The sequence below is a fragment of the Salvia hispanica genome, chromosome 2 (assembly GCF_029641045.1).
Source record: "Salvia hispanica isolate PSC_SH4W2 chromosome 2, Shi_PSC_v1, whole genome shotgun sequence".
Taxonomy (NCBI): domain Eukaryota; kingdom Viridiplantae; phylum Streptophyta; class Magnoliopsida; order Lamiales; family Lamiaceae; genus Salvia; species Salvia hispanica.
The window spans coordinates 15,263,811-15,284,023 of NC_142693.1; the positions used below are offsets into that span (position 1 = coordinate 15,263,811).

The window sequence follows — 20,213 nt, forward strand, 5'->3', positions numbered from 1 at the left end:
TGGAATCATGGGTTATGCAAAATTGCAAAAGATTATATAGTTTGGCAATTTAACTTTTCTCAAGTAGATTTCCACATGCTCTCTCTCCCTGGCCTAAGGGCACTCACAATGGTGGCCGATCGCGAGGGCCAAGCGATCGGTCACCCCATCGCCTCTTATCGGCTCCCATTGTGAAGAGGGAGCTGATCTCCACTCACCAAGGGCTCCACCCCATCCGATCTCCTATTTTTTTTAAAATTTAATTCATCTTTAATCCACTACATATACCTCATTCCCCGTGAATTCACATTCATCCCTCTACAATCTAAATCCCAATTTTACTTCTCTCTAGCTAAGCGAATTTTGATGAGTCCACTACTAATTCCGGGATGAAATTTGTTTTAATGAAATTTGTTTTTTTAACGAAATTTGTTTTTTAATGAAATTTGTTTTTTTTTTAAAATTATGTTGTCTTTAATTTACACCAACAATTAAAAGTGATTTATACTCTATAAAACAGTGCTGATGTGGAAATGAGATGTGCTATGAGCTAGGCTCTGGAATGGGCTGCTGACATGGCAAGAGGAAATGGAGATAGTCTCTAAGATGGGATGAGCTCCGGATTTAAGGTCATCGAGTGCCCTACACATAGATCAGAGACAACACAGAGTTTTACTTACGAAATTGTTAAAATATGAGAGAGAAGTAAAAATAATTGAAGTAATTAATGTTAATAGATAGCAAAACCCACATATTAGCAGTATAATATGTGGTGAATTTTTTTTGAAAATATAAGTCGACTAATTTTGATCGATGTACCAGAACGGAAAAATAAATTGACTAATTTGGATGGTGTACTATTTTTTTCGCAAAGTCGTTTGGAGTAACAAAGTTGGGGGTGGGGGGATGCTTTGCTAATCAACTAAGTTAATTAACTAAGTGTGATGTTGTCATTATCTCCCAAAGAAAAAAACGAAAGACTAATTAATTAGTTGAAAACAAACTGAATTAATTAAGTACTTGTATTAGAAAATAAAGAATCTTTGTGCTTCAATAAGTGAGAAAGTAGTGAACTTTTTGAAGATTATGTTGCCTAATAAAAAAAGAAGATTTGAATTAGTGGGGGAAACCGCGTTAATTATAATTAAATACTATTGCAGAATTAATCAAGTCGGCGTTGAATTAATTATTTCGCAATTAAAAAAACATTACTTGCAGCCAACTCAACCCGTGCCCCCTGCCGCACTTACTGTCACTTTTCTCTACCAAAATAAAAGAAGTTAGATGAAGAAAAACCGTTATACTATATGCATTTTTTATTTTTTGTAATATAAGTTTCTTTGTATAATTTAATGAGAAAATAATAAATTTCAAAAAAAAAGAGAGGCTAGAAATACACTATTAAAAGCTAGATAATAATCTGACAATACGATTAAAGTGAGTGTTTTGTAAGAAATGAATCAATGATCATCTCTCTTTTATTAGTGTATAGTGTGAACCTGAATTTCACATATGTATATAATTAAAGAGCGGTTTTGTTAGTTTTTATTGCAAGGTTTTCATTCCAACCGCGAATTAATTTCACATAAAAACTTCTTCATGATTTGCTTATTGCTTAATCACTCATGCATGAACCTTTTTACCGGCTAAACTTGAGGCTCCAAAACCTGAATTTTATACATCATTTTACATGATTTTCTACTTGTACCACACTCGTGAGATTTTCACCTTTTTTTTAACTAGTTATTGGGGATATTAAATAAATTAAGCCTTTCAATTTAATTTGCCGATTATAATTACTGAAAGATTAAGACTTTATGAAGTTTTACTTTTGCAGCCGTCCAAGTCAAAATATTTCACACATGTAATAATTATCACTACAATTAATACACGAGAACACAATTAAGCATAGTTTTATTTGTCGGTTAATTAATGTCACTCTGAAAAATATGCCGACGTTTAACGCCGTAGCCGTCATTATCCCTTTAATATCTCCGTTGACCTCTTCTTAGTTTGAAACTAACCGACATTTTAAATAACTTTTAGGACACTTGTCCATTATTTAAATCCGATAAAGGTGAAAAAGATTCAATATTAAACAAAAACGTAAAGACATTCGAGTTGAAAAATGAGAGCGATTTAATACAAATAATGAACCACGTACATTTCACTTCACGTCCACATGGACAGAGTGCATTCTACCCGAACCCAAAAAGAATACCAGAAACTCAATATTATAATAAACATATTGAGTAAAAAAAAAAAAAATTTGAAGTCGAAAAATAATTGAGATTGAGATGCCTATCGCTCGCGGCCGTCACGGTCCTGGAAAGATAGCCGAAAAACCCATTTGGTGAATGCCTTCCTCCTCGAACCGCTCCTGGTCTGGTTCTGCGAAAAACCGGCCCGGGCGGTTTCCACAAACGCCTTCATGCGCTGGACCGCCCGGTTCAGCGTGTCCTCTGACATGTTGGCGAAGCAGACCCGGAACCAGCCCGGTTCGTGGCAATGGCATGATGAACCGGGCGAGATGTTCAGCCCGACCTCGTAGACGATCTTCTTCCAGAGATCGATCTCCGCTTGGAAGGTGTTGGCGGTGAGTAAGTGGCGCATGTCGACCCAGCAGAAGAGGCCGGCGTTGCTCTTGAGGCAGGAGATCCCGATGGCCTTGAGCCCCCGAACCAGCATCGCGTGCCGGTCCTTGAGGCGCTTCTGATTCTCGACGACGTAGTTCGGGGCGAACTTGTCGTCAGAGAGCATGGCGGAGAGGAGGTACTGTGTCTGCGAGGAGACGAGGCCGAAGCTGGACATTTTTGTGGCGGCGGCGACCACCATGTCGTCGTTGGAGTATATCGCCCCGACGCGGAAACCGGGGAGGCCTAGGTCCTTGGACAAGCTGTAGACAATGTGGACCCGGTCCCACACGTCGGTGTTGATGTAGTTCCGGTTTATTAGAACCTCCATGATGCTGACGAAGCTGGGGGAGTCGAAGACGGTGCCGGAGTAGATCTCGTCGGAGATGAGGTGGATGCCCTTCTGGTCGATGAAGTCGACCAGAAGGTCGAGCTCGGTTCGGGTCAGGGTTATGCCGAGCGGGTTGGACGGGTTGGTGACGAGCACGCCTTTCACTTTGAGATTGCGCTTCTGGGCGGTTTGGTAGGCTTCCTCGAGGGCCGGCCCGGTTATTCTGAACCCGTTGGAGCTAGTGCAGTGGATCGGGACGATCTCGACCCCGGTTCGCCACTTGAGGTCCCGGTCGAACCCGGGGTAGTAAGGGGTCGGGAGAAGGACCGCCTCCCCCGGGTTGGCCAGGCAAAAAATGAGAGTCTCATTGGCTGAGGTGGCGCCCGCGGTCAGCACTAGCTTGTTCGGGTTGAACTTCACCTTGTTGCCCCGGATTTCCGACATGAATTTCACCATTGCCTGAATAATTTAGATTGAACGTAAGTAAAAGAGTAGTAGTATTAATTATTTTTTTTATTGAAAAAAAGAATGCATGCTTACATTTTTGAAAGCGGGGAGGCCGTGGTAGTCTTGGAAGAGGGCGAGTTCGCGGAAGATGGACTGGCCGTCTCTTTTGAAGCTGGCGGCGTCAGGGTTGGCGGCCAGCCAAGATTCGAGGAGGTCGAAGGAGAGCTGATTCTCGGCGAGGCCCATCTGGATGATGCCGTTGGGGTTGTGGAGTTGGTCGTAGGGATTCTTCTCGTACTCCTCCCATCCGAGGAAGTAGGAAGAATCTTGGCCGTGAGAGTTGCAAGTAGCCTTCTTTGATAGCGTCATTTTTTTTTCTCTAGATGGATCAATCACCGATGTTGTAATGAAGATCGAGTGTTTGAAGGAGAAATGAAGTTTGGTTGAGAGAGAGAGGGAGAGTTGTTAGTATGGAGAGTTGAGAGAAGGTTTGTCGATGGAGAGTTGGTGTATTGCATATGTATATATATAGGAGCTTCGGCACATCAGGTGGTCCAGTATGTTTTGACTCGATTATTAGATTATGAATGAGATCAATTATTTCTATTATTATTATTCTACTACTACAATATTATATTCAATTGAATTTTTAGACTATTATATGACTTCAATTTACAGTATCCTTAATTGATCGATACTAGTATATTTTAATGAACAATTATTTCAATTTAAATATGGATATAAAATCTAGAAATAATTATGATGGTGTGATTTTGTAGTGATAAGACTACTGTACAAAAATACACATTTGACTAATGTATTATTATCCCTCATGTTTTATTTATAAAATTTGAGGGAAAGTGAAACGGATGATATAAAATAAGACAAAAAGGGTATTGAAAACGAAACATTTGAAAGAGAAGTAGAAAAAAGGATATATAATTAAAAAAAATAATGTTGTCGACAGGGAAAATCCTAGAAGTGAAGACATAATAGCAAAAGAGAAGAAAGGCCATGTAAAAACTAGACCCGCAACCGTGGCTTGGTCCGTATCTCACCCGGCTAATTGGGCCCATCTCTTACTTTCATGTTTCCCACTCCCTCTCTCTCTTAAAACTGTGGATGCAATTAATTTTGTTTCATCACCCTACTTGCTCTAAATATTTATTTGCCTCTTTCCCTACCATTGGAAACGTTTCAATTATATGGATTTTTACCTACATTTGGAATAAAATCTATCACAACGAGATAACATTTTATAACTAATATGGAATGTGAAAAATATAGGACAAAATGGAAACCACCTATTTAGTAGAAGTGTCAAAATAGGGAAATATGATAATTGCATAAAATTAACAACAAAACAATGAGTTTCCGCCCATAGAATAGAGCCACTCGATTTCATTTGAAATGTCGCAATCAGAATATAGAGGTGAGGTAAAGCATTTAAAGCCCATTTTGGGTTAAAAGAAAAGTAACCAAAAACATGAATGAATTAGCAAATGTCTTTTTGTAAGAACAAAAAAAAAATAGTAATGGTAAGTCACCTGATGGCCGCTGATTTGGAGGCCTATTGCCTAATTGTTGTTGATCCCAAATGTGAATCCATAAAATATTCAATAAAGTTAGAGACAGATCAACATGCCCACAAAAGCAATGTTTTATTTCCCCTTTCTGGTTAGGTAATACTTCCATCTTATTTTTATCGAATATAAAAATGCACATAACATCTTTTTCAACAGAGGATACCAAATATATACACTTTCATATGTTTGAAATCTTTTACAATTATATTCTAATAGTTAGAATAAACACCTATATTGACATTGTCTTCAGCAATTTCACCTACTAGAGTACTACTAGTTGGAAAAAATGTGCCCATCATTGAAGAAGAAAAAAAAAGTATGCAAGAAAGCAAATATGCAACATTGGTTTTTGCTTAATTTGAGGGGAACCATAATCTTTGATAGATGATCCGGGAACCTCTTTTATGCTATATTTGAATTCATTTGTTTGACTATAATTTGAGTTAAAGATTCGGTGATGGGTTTTTCATATTCAGAACTAGGGATGCTAATTGGGTCAGTCCAGCGGATTAAGTGGAACACTACTCGGGTTGTGGGTTAATCAAGTGTGTGCGGACCAAGTTGTAAATTTTAACGGATTATATATGCTCAACTCTAATCCTAAAGGTCCGGGTTTCATCTAGTCCAATGACCTAATAGAACTGCTACCGACGAAATTAACATGTCATCAATCCAATGTATAATAATAAAAAATAGTCATATTCATAGATGTAAAATATTAAATTATAATAATTTTGATATATATGCAAAAACTCAAACATGATTAAATATTAATATATGATTTTATAAATAAAATAAAATATAGATATAATATATAACAAAAAAATTTAAAATATGTTTTAGAAATTAAAATGTTTCTTATAGTAAATTTAAGTTTTCTAATTTATTTATCTTTTATTATAGTATTAAAAAAATCTAACACATTATATGGAGTATATTTTTTTAGTTATTTATGTCATAAAAATAATCAATGAAATGTCGAATTAGTTGTCAAGTTGATGGTACAATAGACAATATATAGTTGCATATACGTCCAACCTAGTGGGTTTCTGGTCAGCCCCACTCGGATTGCGGACTAACCGGATTGCAATTTTATCAACTAAAAATTTTTAACCATAACCATTAAATTTAGCGGACTATTCGAATAAGCCAACGAATTGCGGGGTGCACTGACATCCCGCTTCAAAACAATAAAAACTAACCGGACATTTATTATAATCATATTTCTCTTAAAGTTGCGTCGCAGGTGTACTGTGGTATTTACTTAGGAGAACACAAATATTGTATGAAACCACCAAAATTATAATGTAAAATAATAAAATTTAAAGCATGACATTTATATCACTGTTGAATATAGAAAATTAACGGTATATATTGCGTCAATATTAATGTCTTGAGAATCGCCACCTACCTGTGATTTTCATAAGTTACTAAAGTGATGTTGTTTAAATCCGCCGTTGTTTTTTTTGTCAGTACTGATGGAAAATTGGATACTGAACCTACCCTCTGAGTATATATACTCCCTCCGTCCCAAAGATTAGTGACCATAAACTTTTCGACACGGAATTTAAGGAAATAAGGTTTTATTAGTAAAGTGAAAAGTGAATAAAGTTAGAGAGTTAATAAAATAAAGAGAAAAAATAAGAGAAAGAGTACCAAAAAAGGAAATGAGTCACTTATCTTGGGACATTCAAAAAAGAATATGAGTCACTTATCTTGGAACGGAGGGAGTATGTTTAACTCTTAATTCTTTGAAATTTAATTTTTGAAGCAGTATCTCAAATTATTATTTTTTAATTTAACTCGCGACGAATGATTTAGATTTTACATACTCCATATATGTAATACTCAACTTTGCATAACGTAAATGTTCAAGAATGAGAGCACTATTAATTAGAATCTCTAATTTGATTCCATTATTCAGTGCAATATATTTTGTTTATTTTCATATTTTATTTAATTTGTAACATTCGTCTTGAATTTTGTTATTAATCATGAGTTACACTAATTATGCATTTTTCCGCGATGTATCACCGAAACACTAGTTATATGTTATTTGTAGCTAGGAATTAATTTGAATTTAAATTATACTCCTACTTTTATGAAAAATAGTTTCATTTGTTAATGGCACTAGTTTTAATAATATATTAATATAGTACGAGATAAAGTATGAGGGAAGAAGAAAAAATGGATAAAATATGCGAAAAAGTTTTATTTGAAATGAGACTATTTTCCGTGGACACTCAAAATGATAAAAATAGATTATTTTTCGTGGACGGTAGTAGAATTTTGGAACTGGGGTTGGCATGTCCTTGTAGCAATTAATTGGGTATTCTATGTGCCTATGTGTGAGGCTGTGAGCGATATAACAATTTTGAACATTACTATAGCGGTTAACAACATTTATGATACTATCAGATGTAACAACCCTTTTTCTAGTTTGGGAAAATGGGACAATAAAGGTTCGACCATTGTTTTTTATGAGATATAAATCGCAAAATACTTGGTATATGTCATGAAATACCATAATAAATCGTTAATGACAAAGGATCTTTGAGGATAGACTGTATAATCGTGAATATGGGGTAAATTGTCAAAAGACATTAATTTGATAAATATTTTGGTGCATCATGCAACTTTAAAATCGAATATAAAAGCTATGAATTTTAACATTATTTTTAATTTTCCTACATGGTCTATGAGTGAAAGTGTATATAATTATGAATGTGACATTCAAAAAATCTATGCGAAAATGAGATCGCCCTACTTTTATCATTTTCCTCAACATATATCAAATAACTCACAATGTCATCAATTTGAAAGACGCGTGCACCAAATCAATAGAAATGTACTCAAAATGAAAATTGAAATGTTTGCTTATTAAAAAATTGAGAAAAATGTTAAAATTCGTGAATTTTACTTCTAAATATTAATATCGTGGGACATACATGAATTTGACTAAATCTCTTTGTCCTGATTATTATGCCAATACATATATATAAATGATTCAAAGTTGCGTTTCATATGCTAGATAAATGATTACGCGGATGCGTAGGTAAAAATTGTGAATTTATGAAATTAATTTAAAATATAGTTATCTTTAAAATTTAACAAGATCATTCAAGCAGTGAATTTATATGATATTAATATACTCCATATAATATACAGTTATCTTTTTAATTTAACGGGATAATTCAAGCAATGAAAGTTTTCTTTGTAAATTAATAAGAGAGATCAAGAGATCAAATATAGGGATGAAATCAAGGGACTTCTATCTTTTGTCTAAGAAAAAAGCAGATACAAAAAGATTAATTAATTTTTGTAGTTATGAGCTACGTGCATGAAGTTTGGTAATGACTTGGATTAGTTCTTAATTATCTCTTGATCATTATGTTTAATCCTACCCAACCAATGAGCAGAGTCGGCCTCCCAAATGGTAAACACTTGTTTCATCCTTTCAAATCCTTGTTAACTAATTGAAGTTAATCCACAGACAAGATATGACATCTCAGTCATACTAATGTAGTGAGATTTTGGAAAATCATATTTTATAAGAATCTAATTTTTCATATCTAAGAAATTCATGTTTCTATATATCAATTATGTCAAAATCAATCATTTTAGCGTTTCTACTTATTCATTGGGTTATCTCGTTTTACATTGCCTACATTTGAGCACTGCCTGGCAATTTTTATTTTTTTTTGGGTTGAATTTAATCCACATGCATTATTGTTGTGTAATTAAATCAAGGGATATATAGTATTTATCAGTACCTATTTATGCAATCGCATGATTTATAATATGGTCACTTCTTTGAGTTGAATAATTTTCATGAAACTCATGAAAACTAAATAGACCACACACATACACATCTCAGTTTAAGGTTCCATAATATTGAAACGTTATAAAACATATGAAAAAAAATCTGAAATATCTAGAAAATAGTATTCACTCAAGAAAAGACCATGATTGATGAGTTTTTAATACGAAAACCAATTGACTTTGTTGGTGTGGCCCAATCACGATTTCCACTTACATTTAAATTTAATTAGGCATATGGGACTTCAATTCCTTTCACATGTATAGGGAAAACAAGAGCACATGCAAGTTCATAAGTCAAGCAACCAATATCTTTTCAAATTTGAAGCTAGTCAATCATACTTCATAATTCATATTCATCCCAACACAATTCCTAATTCATAGCCTGCCAAAATCCCATACCAATATTATAAAACATAGTATTATGTTCAATATTAATTATTGCCCCATATATATATATAAACACTATATAATTAGAAGTACAATATTGCGACGGCGAATACAAAATTAGGAATAGTTTTTCGTTATTAATTGTTGCAACATAGCAAGGTAGGAGAGTATCATAGTTTAACCTGAGAGGGGGGCCACGTGGCATGTAGTGAGAAGAGGGTGAATAGGACATGTGAAAGCCCCCACCACAGACGATTACTACCCCCCCTCTTACAGTGGATGAATGGACCATTAGACTTAGAGAAGGATTTGCTTATGCTGACATCTAACATGACTCCCACATTCACTCCATTCCTCAACCTCACTTCTACCCCCACACCATATGTCCCATTTGCACCCTCATTTCCAAGTAAAGGGGGCCCATTTTCAAATCCCATTTATCTATTAATATAAATATTAATTTTATATTACATTACAATTTTCTGATATATGTTAATTTTTTTTTTATGCAGAATTTTTATTGGCAGATCCAGTGACTAAACTCCTTGTTAATATATACATATACTAATCAGTACAGCAACAAACCCAAAAATCTAAAATTACTTCATACTTAAAGCTAATTATCGATCAGATATCTAGTTGCTGATGAATGTGTCATTTCATTGAATCGCATCGTTTGAATTGAGTGACATGTAACTTTGTTTATGCATATCATACAATATGTGTAGAAAGAAATATGGAAGCCAAAAATGTTAATACTTTTTGAAAGCATGAGCTTCATTAGCTTTCCATTTCTCACTAACTAACAAATATTCTTACAAGGTAAATTTGACACCCACATTCTCCAGGTACATTATCCTCATTTACTCTTCTAGAAAGAAAGAGTATTAAATATATAAAAAAAAGATGTGTATAACTGTTTGTATTGTAAGATGGAAGAAGTGTATATATATTGAGTTTTTAACGATAATGGTATTAATACAATATTACAAATTGAAAATGAAGTTGCTTTATGGTCTGCGCAAAAAGACAAGTTGAAAAGTCAATGAAAGCAACGGTTACCAACTTGATCATAACATACGACATAAGCAACGTAAATATGCATGTAAACTTGAATCAGCATTTCTCATGCTAAATTTGCTACTACATTTTATGTGAGAGTTATATGATAAATTAATTAACTAGCTATTGACTTTACTACAAAGTCGTGAGAAAATCGACTCCTTAATCAACTCTGCGTGCGCGGTCTATTTAATTCTTGTCTTACTCAACAAACCTGAGCATTAATTGATGCTATTAAGTCAAACCTAAGAATTAGTAGGGAAGGATTATAGTGCTATATGTGAAAATTGTTAGTTCCCTCCGGTTCTAAGTAAAAAAAAAAATTGGAGTTTATTGATGGATTTAATATTGTATAATTCAAAATTGTTCGTCTTCAATCAACAACAGAATACCAATGGTTAGTATAAAACAGGTGACGTTGAAACATCAGTATTAAGTAGTACTCCTATTATTTATGTTAAAATTATTGCTGAATAATTTTCACGTGTACATTTACTTACAAAGAAGAGTAAGCAATTCATAATTATGTAATCCCTCCGTCTCATAATAGATTTTATATTTGTGTTATGACACAGAATTTTAGAAAATGTTATTTTGTACTCCATCCGTCCCATAGTAGATGGCATAGTTGAAGAATGACACGAAATTTTAGAAAATGTTGTTTTGTGTATTAGATGAAGAGAGAAAATAGTATATTTATATTAATGTGAGAAAGAACTTTTTCCATAAAAGGAAATGTGACATTTTTTTATGACAAACTAAAAAGGAAAGTGTGACATCTATTATGAGACGGAGGAAATACTATATTAAGTGGCAAGATAAATATATTTTTATATTGATGTGAAAGAGAACATTTTTTCAAAAAGTAAATGTGACTATCTTTTGTGACAAACACTAAAATAAAAAAGTGCGACAGTTGAATTATCTAGAGTGAATATACAGAGGATATTCAATTTCCTTTACGCTCCCTCGTTCTCAGAATATGAGTTCTATATAATTATGGCACGGGTTATAAAAAATGTAAAGAAAATAAGTTGAATAAGTTAGTGGAATATGACTATGAGTCTCACTTGTATTCCGTACATTAGTTTTACAACAAAATGTGAGTGAAATAAGTTGGTAGAATGTGCTCTCTACTTACTATTTATGGTAAAAGTGAAATAAGACTCTTATTATGGGACGAACCGAAATGACAAAATATAACTCTTGTTGTGGGACGGAGGGAGTAATGCTCTAATAGTAAATCTATCGCTATCAATTTCATTCTATAAGCAATTAACCAAGTCTTTTGTTATTCAATTTTACACATCAATTATATATACGTACGTATATTACAATATTAGACATAAGAAATACATTCATCAACATAGATTCTCACATATATTATTATATAATTATGCTTATATCAGTTTAATTTCTTGAGCAACAATTCATTTGACATAGCAAATTAATCACATTCTGACACTTTGTTTTATTCAAAATTTGAGGTCCCCATTTAAGAAAGTTCTAGGCCTGGATGTTTCTTCAAAATACCAAATTCTTAGTCGATACACGTATAAATTAGTTGTCAGATGTAGCAATCACCCTTGTATATATATGTATGTCAATTCAATTTAAAACCAGCGAATTGATCCGAATAGCCCGATATTATTTGGAAATTGATAACTCCTATAAATTAAACTCCCTAAATTCGAATAGTCCGATAATCCGAGCGAATTGACCCGATTGACATGTCTACTTGTATATTATATTGTAGATAAAATCAACGTAAAAGGATGCAAGATAGAACTTGTAAAAGAAAGTATATAATTTTGGATATATAGTGCATCCCATACAGTGTAAAGCTTGTGGGCTTATTGGATGGGACTATTCCAGCTTTGCTTGATAGTGAGAGTTTTCAATGAAATTTTGTACGAGACGCGTTAATTATGTGTTGAAATTTTGTACGAATTAATGCATTCAAAATTAACATACACCACAAACCCAATATAGGTGAGGTAATTGGGGTCATGTTGTCTTAAGAAATAGCACGATTTAGTGTCTGAATGGGAACAATTTTGTATAGAAGAAATGGGACATTAGAGTTTGATAAATGATTAAGAGTGTATAGATATATCCAAACTAGTAGTTGTGATCATATGCCATTATATCCAGACACAGAGCTAGATGTTTTACACTAGCGGGTTCAAGACGACATCTCACAACTTCCTTAACAAAATTTCTTGAAATCGAAACATTAATTAAACTCGACTTATATAAATTTAACAACCAGTCAGAAATTTTTGTTATAACGTCTTGTTATTAATCTTAAATCAAATAAAAATAACAAAGAAAGGGAAATGAATTAGCCATAGGAATGAAGTTTCCGCATAATTTGAATTCCAAATTCTCAAATTTAATTCATTAAATAATAATCATCATAAATATATTTATTAAAATATTTTAAGAAAATTTTAGAATTGTTGGAGATCCATAGGCCCCAATCACCTTCATGTATGATGTAGCTCTGTTTGTGATTATATCCAACATTTAAAATAAAGAATGTGACAAGATTTTTAGAGAAATCGTACATTGTTGTTCCCACACAATGCAACACAACATGAGGCCACTCAATATTAGGTCCAAATTAAACGGGATTTTTGGGCTTCTTTCTTTCTTGTTCTGTCTTCTTCGGATATATGTACATTTATATCATTGGAAAATGAAGAAAATAAATTTGGTAAATGATTTCATTAATTCAAACATCCCAAATGGACCAGGTAATACTAACAAAGAACACAAACAACCACATTATTTTCAAACAACCACAATTCTTAAGAGATACACATGAATATGTTCCAAGGATTGCAGGAGTGATACGAAAAATTGTTCGAAAATTTTGTAGTTAAATGATGTGTAGTCCTCCTTAGATAGAGCAAACTAATCATCTTCGACTCCTGAAGCATCAAGACAATTTTTTTCTACCATGTTTATCATGAGGATTCTCCTCATCTAGCTTTTGATTGACTTGCAAAACAAAGTTAGAAATAGAGAAAGTAGGAGATTTGACAAAATACCAAATTCTCACATCCCACATATTTGCAATATAGACTACATGACCAATGGCTAGATACAAATCTCCAACTAATGAAGTTCTCTGCTCAATCAAAGAGATTCCTTCTCCATAAAAATACGCAGTTACATGTCTTGAATACGATATTCCTTTTCTAGGTAGGCAAGGTGAAAAGTCTAAGAAATAGTGGTTTGAGATGCTCCTTTCCGTCCAATGTTCTAACCAATACCTTGTTTGTCCCTCGTTGCCCGCTTTCATTTGAATCTCTTGTCTTGCCACGCCCACGGCATGAGTTTTTCTTCTTGAATCCTAGGAAGTTATTTTTTATCCACCTTTCATTTCTTTAGGAAATCGGGAAAATGTTTGATATTGTGGTTTGATTTAATGATGTCCTTTTACCGTGGCTTTTGACCATCTACTAATCTCTATCAGAAGTTCAATAAGAGTTCAACATTTATTTTGAATCTAATACTTAAAAAAAATGATCTCATTAATTCTATAAATAACCTAAAAATCAATACTAGTACTTGATTTATTAATTTCTTATACGCCCAAAGATTGTTTAACACAATTAGTACTACGTAATTTTGTTTTAAAAGAAGGAAAATTCCGGTGCTTTTGAGGCTATGAAGACAAGTGCACATCTAATATATATGTTCATAATATAATTGAGTTTCTCTTGGTTTATTGGTTAAGACTGAGTTTATAGTCAAAACAAAGTGTCGATGCAATCTTTTCGCATTAAAGTGTGATCAGCATCAAGATCCTTAAACATTAATCTAATTCAATTTGGGCAAAGTCAGTGATGCTGCTGGGAATTTAGAGGCTTAACGAAGCTTCTGCCAAAATGTGGAAATTAAAGTAGGGATTAAAAGTTGCGAAAAGGTGTTTCCCAATCTGCTAATTAGGTGATACTATTTAATTAGTAATGTTAGAAGTAATTAGCAGCCGGCAAAATCTCATTGCTTTGGCTATTATGTTGACGTGCCTCCTAAAGAGGATTTCTTAACCAAACCAGACCCCTCTCATGTCCAATTTCCTCATTTTTCACCCCAACTTTTTTATTTTTTACAACTTGTGAAAAAATTAATGCTCGAATCCAAAAGTCAATTTTCAGTATAAAAGCATTTTTACCATTATTTTGGTCCAGCCACGTATTTAATGACCGGAATTTGAATTATTGGATAATTAATTGTGTTAAATTGGGGTCTTTAATTGTAATTATATATAGTTGGGAACAATTTTTATTGAACAGACATCTAGGGTGTATAAATCAGATATCTAGTTACGATTGTGCCTAGTACAAATATTACAGATATTAAAACGTAACTTTTCATAATCTTTATTATTTGGGCAATTTGTGATGGGCTCATTTCCATACTGAAATTGGGCTAGCTTATCCACAACTCACCTAAATCATAATGTGATTCACTTTTTGAGCTCTCATGTTAGCATTTTAATCAAAGCCTAAATTATGTCATAACACCTCCAACTCTGACTTCATTGTGTACCCGGCCAAGTCAAATCACAGCATAACTTTTTAATCTTATTTCATCTATTTTAATTATTATCAAATTCATTTAGTCCCCGTGCATGCCGAACATAAAAAATGGAGTCATGCATGGTCGGCTTTGACAAAATTTGTTCACACAACTCTTGACATGTTGACTCAGTGACATGGAGGTAGTAGCCAAATAGGTTTGCAAAAGCGTCAATATGCTGGTTGCTGATTTGTTATTGTGCACTTGTGCAACATCAACATCGAGAGTCACGTCCAATTCACTTAAAATATTCATCACACTTTACCATTGTGTTACCACTTAGCATTGCACCCCATTGGATTGGAGCTTATCACAAAAACAATATTGGACGCATATTGGGGGGGCACGTACATCCTAGGCCATTCAGTAGTCGGCTGCCAATATCAATTGCATATGTTAACGAGAATTTTTTAAATGCAGATGAATTGTGATTGTTTGGTGTTGTATTTATAAAAGCAAAAATTCATAAATACGTAAATATAAAGAATTTTAGCATCTTCGCACCCGGTGGTCTCGGACCGCGTCCCGTCTCCCTCTCCCTTCAACCAATGTGTTGGGACCGCACCCCCAATTCTCACAGTTTGGATCCATTTATTTAATGCACATGCCCTTAAGACCATATGTTTCTGTCAAGTAATTTTGGGACCTATCGTCAAAGAGGAGTAACAACTAGTATGAATCATATCTTGAGTCACACGTACATAATTGAAAAAAAGAAAGAGTGATAACCCAAATTAAAGATTTCTTAAAATGATGATATTTATTGATGAGCAAATAATCATAAGATAACATTCATATGAGTACAATAAGGTGATGCTCAATTTCCTATATAAAATAGTGGCAAGATATACTCTAGGATTAAGTTATAAGAGACTATAACTAATTATCATATGACTATCCATCTAGGATTAAATCATGAGATTCAATCTCATGAACCAAACACAATTCAAATTTAATCATAGAATATAATCTTGCAAACTGAAAGATACATTACCAAAGGTTGTATATGTCAAATTGTGCACCAAAACCTAACCAAAGTAGGCAATCCTATCGCTCAGACTGCTATATCGCTATCTTCTCGACGCGGTGGTCTCCACTTACTATGGAAGAAGCTATTCCTTTCTACCGCTCGACATGGTTTCAGCTTGCTGTCGATGAGCTCAAGCAGTTGTTGTAGGCCGACCCCAGTTACAGCAGATGTTTTGACAAGAAGTCCGGATGATTCTGATTGAAATTCAGAACCATTATCAGCAGCTATAGCCGTCGCATCTTCCCCTGAAAAGTGTCCGTTGACAGTATTGGAGCAATCATCGAAGCTAAGCCTGGATTCTTGCTCGTCATCCGAATGATTGTGATAAATGTCCTCTTCAAGATCACCTGGGTCGTTACAATTGATAACTTGGTTGTCATCATGTTGATCACACGTGGCATCGATATCTTCTTCTTCTTCTTCATCATCAAGATCGCACATCTCAGATTTCTCCTCTAGAAGGTCGACCTGGAAGGAAATTCGGGCTCCATGTTAACTCACGTAAGGATATGCAATCAAGAAACGTGAAAGTTGGAAGCTTTTCAAGCTATTTACCTTATTCCAAACTTCAATCATGTTTTGGAGCTTCTCTTCAGGCACATTGATCCTCCTAAGAACTTCCATTACAGACTCCCGGTTTTCGTCAAGATTTGGAGCGCTCGAGTCCAGTACATGCTGCAAACCTTATAAATTTCTAAGACATTCCAAAAGAACCAATTCACGGGAAGAGGAATGATGTTTTTCGATGAAACACATACCACTAGGAGGTCAGCTTCGATAACCTCTTCCAATGTAGCATGAAATGCTTCCACTAACTGCAGAATAAAACATCAGCGACCACAGAGAGTAGGCGTCGATTTGGAAAGATAATTTAGAAGAATTTCACTACCTGAACAGGCAAATCTGAGATGAACCCGACTGTGTCGCTGAGCAGAACTTTTCTCCTAATATACAAATAAAATCAATACCTAATGACGGATACTAAGATATAATTGGAACTATCAAAACAGTAATTAGACAACAGTATTACCCTGATGGAAGCTTAACACTTCTTAACTTAGGATCAACTGTTGCAAACAATCTGACAGAGAAAAACTTCGTGTCAATGGCTAACGCTAGATAAGTCCAGATGTTGCATCGTATGATGTTTCTCACATGTATAGCAAACCCAAAAGATAAAGTGAAGTTCTGGTAATTAAGGGACTCATAAAGTAGTTTGCTTAAGAAATGGGAGAAAGAACTTCACAAGTAGTATTTTTGCAAATTCCTATGTCTTACCGGTCATCGGAGTAAAGATAGGTGTTTGAGAGTCTGCTAACTAATGTAGACTTTCCCTGGAAGAAGTTTATGGGGACAAATTGGTATCACGTTAGTCTAGAACCAAATGCAGATTGCAGACTGAATAAAGAAATCGATATGCATCACCTACAGCATTTGTATAGCCAACTACAGCAACAGTAGGGATTTCTTGTCCTGGTAACCTTTCATGCCTTTTCCGTGCAGCACGCTGCATGGCTCGAGTTCTTCTAACATCAGCAATTTCAGCTAACAACTTCTGCTTCCTTTCCAAGATTCTGAAAGCAAATAAAAGCAGAAATATAAACAAAACCAGAAGGGAAGTGTTTTTAAATGCATTTGCTGGTCCTATGTTTTGCCAATACATGCTTTCATTCCAAATAAGGAAGTCTCACATTCACTACGATTCACTCTTGCACAGTGTTATTTCATACTAGTATTTTGGATTACATTGATGGAAACACGTTTTAAAGCCATACCCATATTATTCACCAGAGAGCTTTGGACTAACATATCCATCCAAAACATAAATTTCAGAGAAATAAGACAGGGCAAATTTGAACTTTAATATACTTACTACAAGAAATCATTCTCCAAGTGCAACGAATACAAAATAGCCAACAGAAGCAATATTGTTGTGATAAATATTAAAGCATACCTTTGCCTTTGAAGCTGAATTTCAGTCTCTCCAGCACCACTGATAAAACCGCGCCCTCCGCTTGCTCTCCTGCAAAATCAATTATACACATATGACAATCCTAATACTGGAATCACTATAAGTTAAATTCAGAAGAGAATGTTTTTGTATACAAATGCAACAGATATTAGTCTCTGCACATGACATCTCTCCAGGGGGGAGGAGAAGAGGTTTCAAAAGATAGGTAATAAGAAATACATAAGCAGATAAGAAGTTCCTGATTGCAGCAACACCAAACTTACCCTCTAGCACTAACAACTTCTATTTCTCCAGATCCCCCAAATCCCCCAAATGTATTACGCCCATCGGGCCCACGAACTCGGACAAGTCTGCTTCTTTTACACATCAGAGCTGCTAATTCAGCCTGTAAAGTAATAAACTTGTTAAGGCTAAATTTTGATTATCAATTGTAGAGCAAGACTAGGAAAATTGCATAGAAATTCAAGATTACCTGTAATTTAGCTTCCTTGGTCTGAGCATGAGCATTAAAAATTTGTATAATGAGGCCAACACGATCTAGGACAGGCTTGCCCCAGGCCCTCTGTAAGAATGTGTATGAAAGCCGCATAATGGTGAGAAAAGTCACCACGAAGACTTTCTGAAAAATTATTTTGAAAAGCTGCCAAGACAAGACCATATGATTAACACAGAAAACTTGCCTCCAGATTCCGCTGCTGGATACCCCTAAGAGTAGCATTAACAAAAACAGCATCCACCTCTTCCTATCAGTAAGATAACAAAACAACCACAGCAAAATTCATTCACTTTCTTTCAATCAGTTCTATTCATAATCTCAGACAAAAAAAAATAATTACTTTAAAATGAAATGTCATACCTTGTCTTCCAAATTAGTTATGTGGCACTTAACTGTTTCCACAGTCCCAAGTCCAAAATATGTATCTGCCACATTGCGCAGTTTCGGCATTAAGTTTCAGTTATTTATAAGTCAAAAAACCTGACTTTGAATTCTATAAAGTGAAAGGCAACCAACAGCCCCAAGAAGCATTCTTGATTCATACTAGGTGTCAAACTATTTTAGTTATCACTTGATTAACCATCAATTTAGACACCACCTTTCTGTCATTTCTCCAAATTCAACAAATCCATATATCGGGATGTGATATATGCAGAACTGATTCCTAGTGCAGAACCATCAAACCAACATGAAGTTCTTTCTAACATAACACAGTATACATTTTAAGATCGGTTTGGTTCATTCTAGAAAAAATGAACTCCGTATAAAATGAACTAAAACAAACTAAAAATGAATTCCGTGTTCAACGGTTCAGAGCTTGAAATTAGTTCGACATTGATTATAATCCTCCATGGCTCCACATAATTTCATATCAACATGACTCAACATTTAACACAAAAAATTTTGAATTTTGTTAACACATTTCAAGGCATGACAACATAATACACACCAACACAAATAAAGACACATTCTTTTGCAACTATGACTAAATGAATTGCTGCAGAGATGAGAAGCCATTCTTAAAGGTTAAGCCAAAATCCAACACAAGGCACAGTTAGTTCCCAAACCCAATTAAAAAATTGAAAAGCATACTGATAAATAAAGGTGAAGGAAAATAGGGGATGGAAGAATAACCGGCGCGAGGTGACTTGGCGGCGGGGTTTTGGACAACGAGATGCGGCGGCATTTCATTGTCCGGAGACTCCGTGGCACTAAACTCGTGACGCTGTTGCTCGAGAGAATTAGCAAGATTCAGGGCTTCCTCCAGCTTGGCCTTCAAATGGGTTTGAGGGCGGAGCCTTGGCTGCACAACGAAGAGGCGGGGAGGGGCGTCAGGGTCCCTGTGAGTTTCATCTTGGTCTTGATTTGAATTCGAAAAATATCGGGAAAAGGGGGGAAATTGAGATAGTATTGGTGAAGGGTTTAGGGTGGAATTAGGGGAACGCCGGTGAAGACTGCTTCTCAGCATGTCTTGTTGATCAATCAATTGCCGCAGAATTTCAAGAGAGCAAGAGTGAACACTGTTTAAATTATAAGACTAAACTTTATTGTCTAATTAAACAGACTACTTTATTTATATGACTTTTAAGAATAATCTGCTCATATGCATCAATAACAAGTCATTAAACATTATTTGCTAGTAATACGATTAAGTTTTTATAAAGTTTCCTTTTCCCTAGTATATTTGAATATTTGATTGTCTCGATAAGGGTTTAATTCCTTATCAAGAAATCCACCTGCCAGAAATGATATCCGGTATAGGCGTATGACATATTCACGGTGATTCGGAGGAAGAAATTACGATGAAAGCACGATAGAAATTAACCATTATCAAGTAGAAAGATAGCCGAAAATCATGAGAAAATCCAGCATCAT

General features: G+C 34.7%; 2 protein-coding genes across 2 annotated transcripts; both read right to left on the reverse strand.

Moving 5' to 3' along the window:
- Positions 1-2,073: 2,073 nt before the first annotated feature.
- On the reverse strand, positions 2,074-3,868 carry ACS5 (ACC synthase 5). Its single transcript, XM_048100508.2, has 2 exons — positions 3,484-3,868; positions 2,074-3,402 (listed from the first exon to the last, which is right to left on the reverse strand). The coding sequence occupies exons 1-2, from the start codon at positions 3,757-3,759 to the stop codon at positions 2,281-2,283; spliced, it is 1,398 nt and encodes a 465-aa protein (XP_047956465.1). The 5' UTR covers positions 3,760-3,868; the 3' UTR covers positions 2,074-2,280.
- Positions 3,869-15,698: 11,830 nt separating this feature from the next.
- LOC125197622 (GTP-binding protein, HflX) lies at positions 15,699-19,873 on the reverse strand. Its single transcript, XM_048096329.2, has 13 exons — positions 19,473-19,873; positions 18,699-18,763; positions 18,523-18,585; positions 18,315-18,404; positions 18,106-18,227; positions 17,825-17,893; positions 17,300-17,444; positions 17,149-17,204; positions 16,901-16,951; positions 16,760-16,814; positions 16,629-16,685; positions 16,426-16,545; positions 15,699-16,338 (listed from the first exon to the last, which is right to left on the reverse strand). Exons 1-13 carry the CDS (start codon positions 19,804-19,806, stop codon positions 15,895-15,897), a joined length of 1,671 nt encoding a protein of 556 aa, XP_047952286.1. The 5' UTR covers positions 19,807-19,873; the 3' UTR covers positions 15,699-15,894.
- Between the last annotated feature and the right edge of the window lie 340 nt (positions 19,874-20,213).

Coding starts and splice junctions, on each gene's coding strand:
- ACS5 (XM_048100508.2), bottom strand. CDS start 3,759: ATGACGCTATCAAAGAAGGCTACTTGCAACTCTCACGGCCAAGATTCT. Junction 3,403..3,483: donor GCCTCCCCGCTTTCAAAAAT/GTAAGCATGCAT, acceptor TAAATTATTCAG/GCAATGGTGAAATTCATGTC.
- LOC125197622 (XM_048096329.2), bottom strand. CDS start 19,806: ATGCTGAGAAGCAGTCTTCACCGGCGTTCCCCTAATTCCACCCTAAAC. Junction 18,764..19,472: donor CGCCAAGTCACCTCGCGCCG/GTTATTCTTCCA, acceptor GCAATGTGGCAG/ATACATATTTTGGACTTGGG. Junction 16,952..17,148: donor TATCTTTACTCCGATGACCG/GTAAGACATAGG, acceptor TTTCTCTGTCAG/ATTGTTTGCAACAGTTGATC.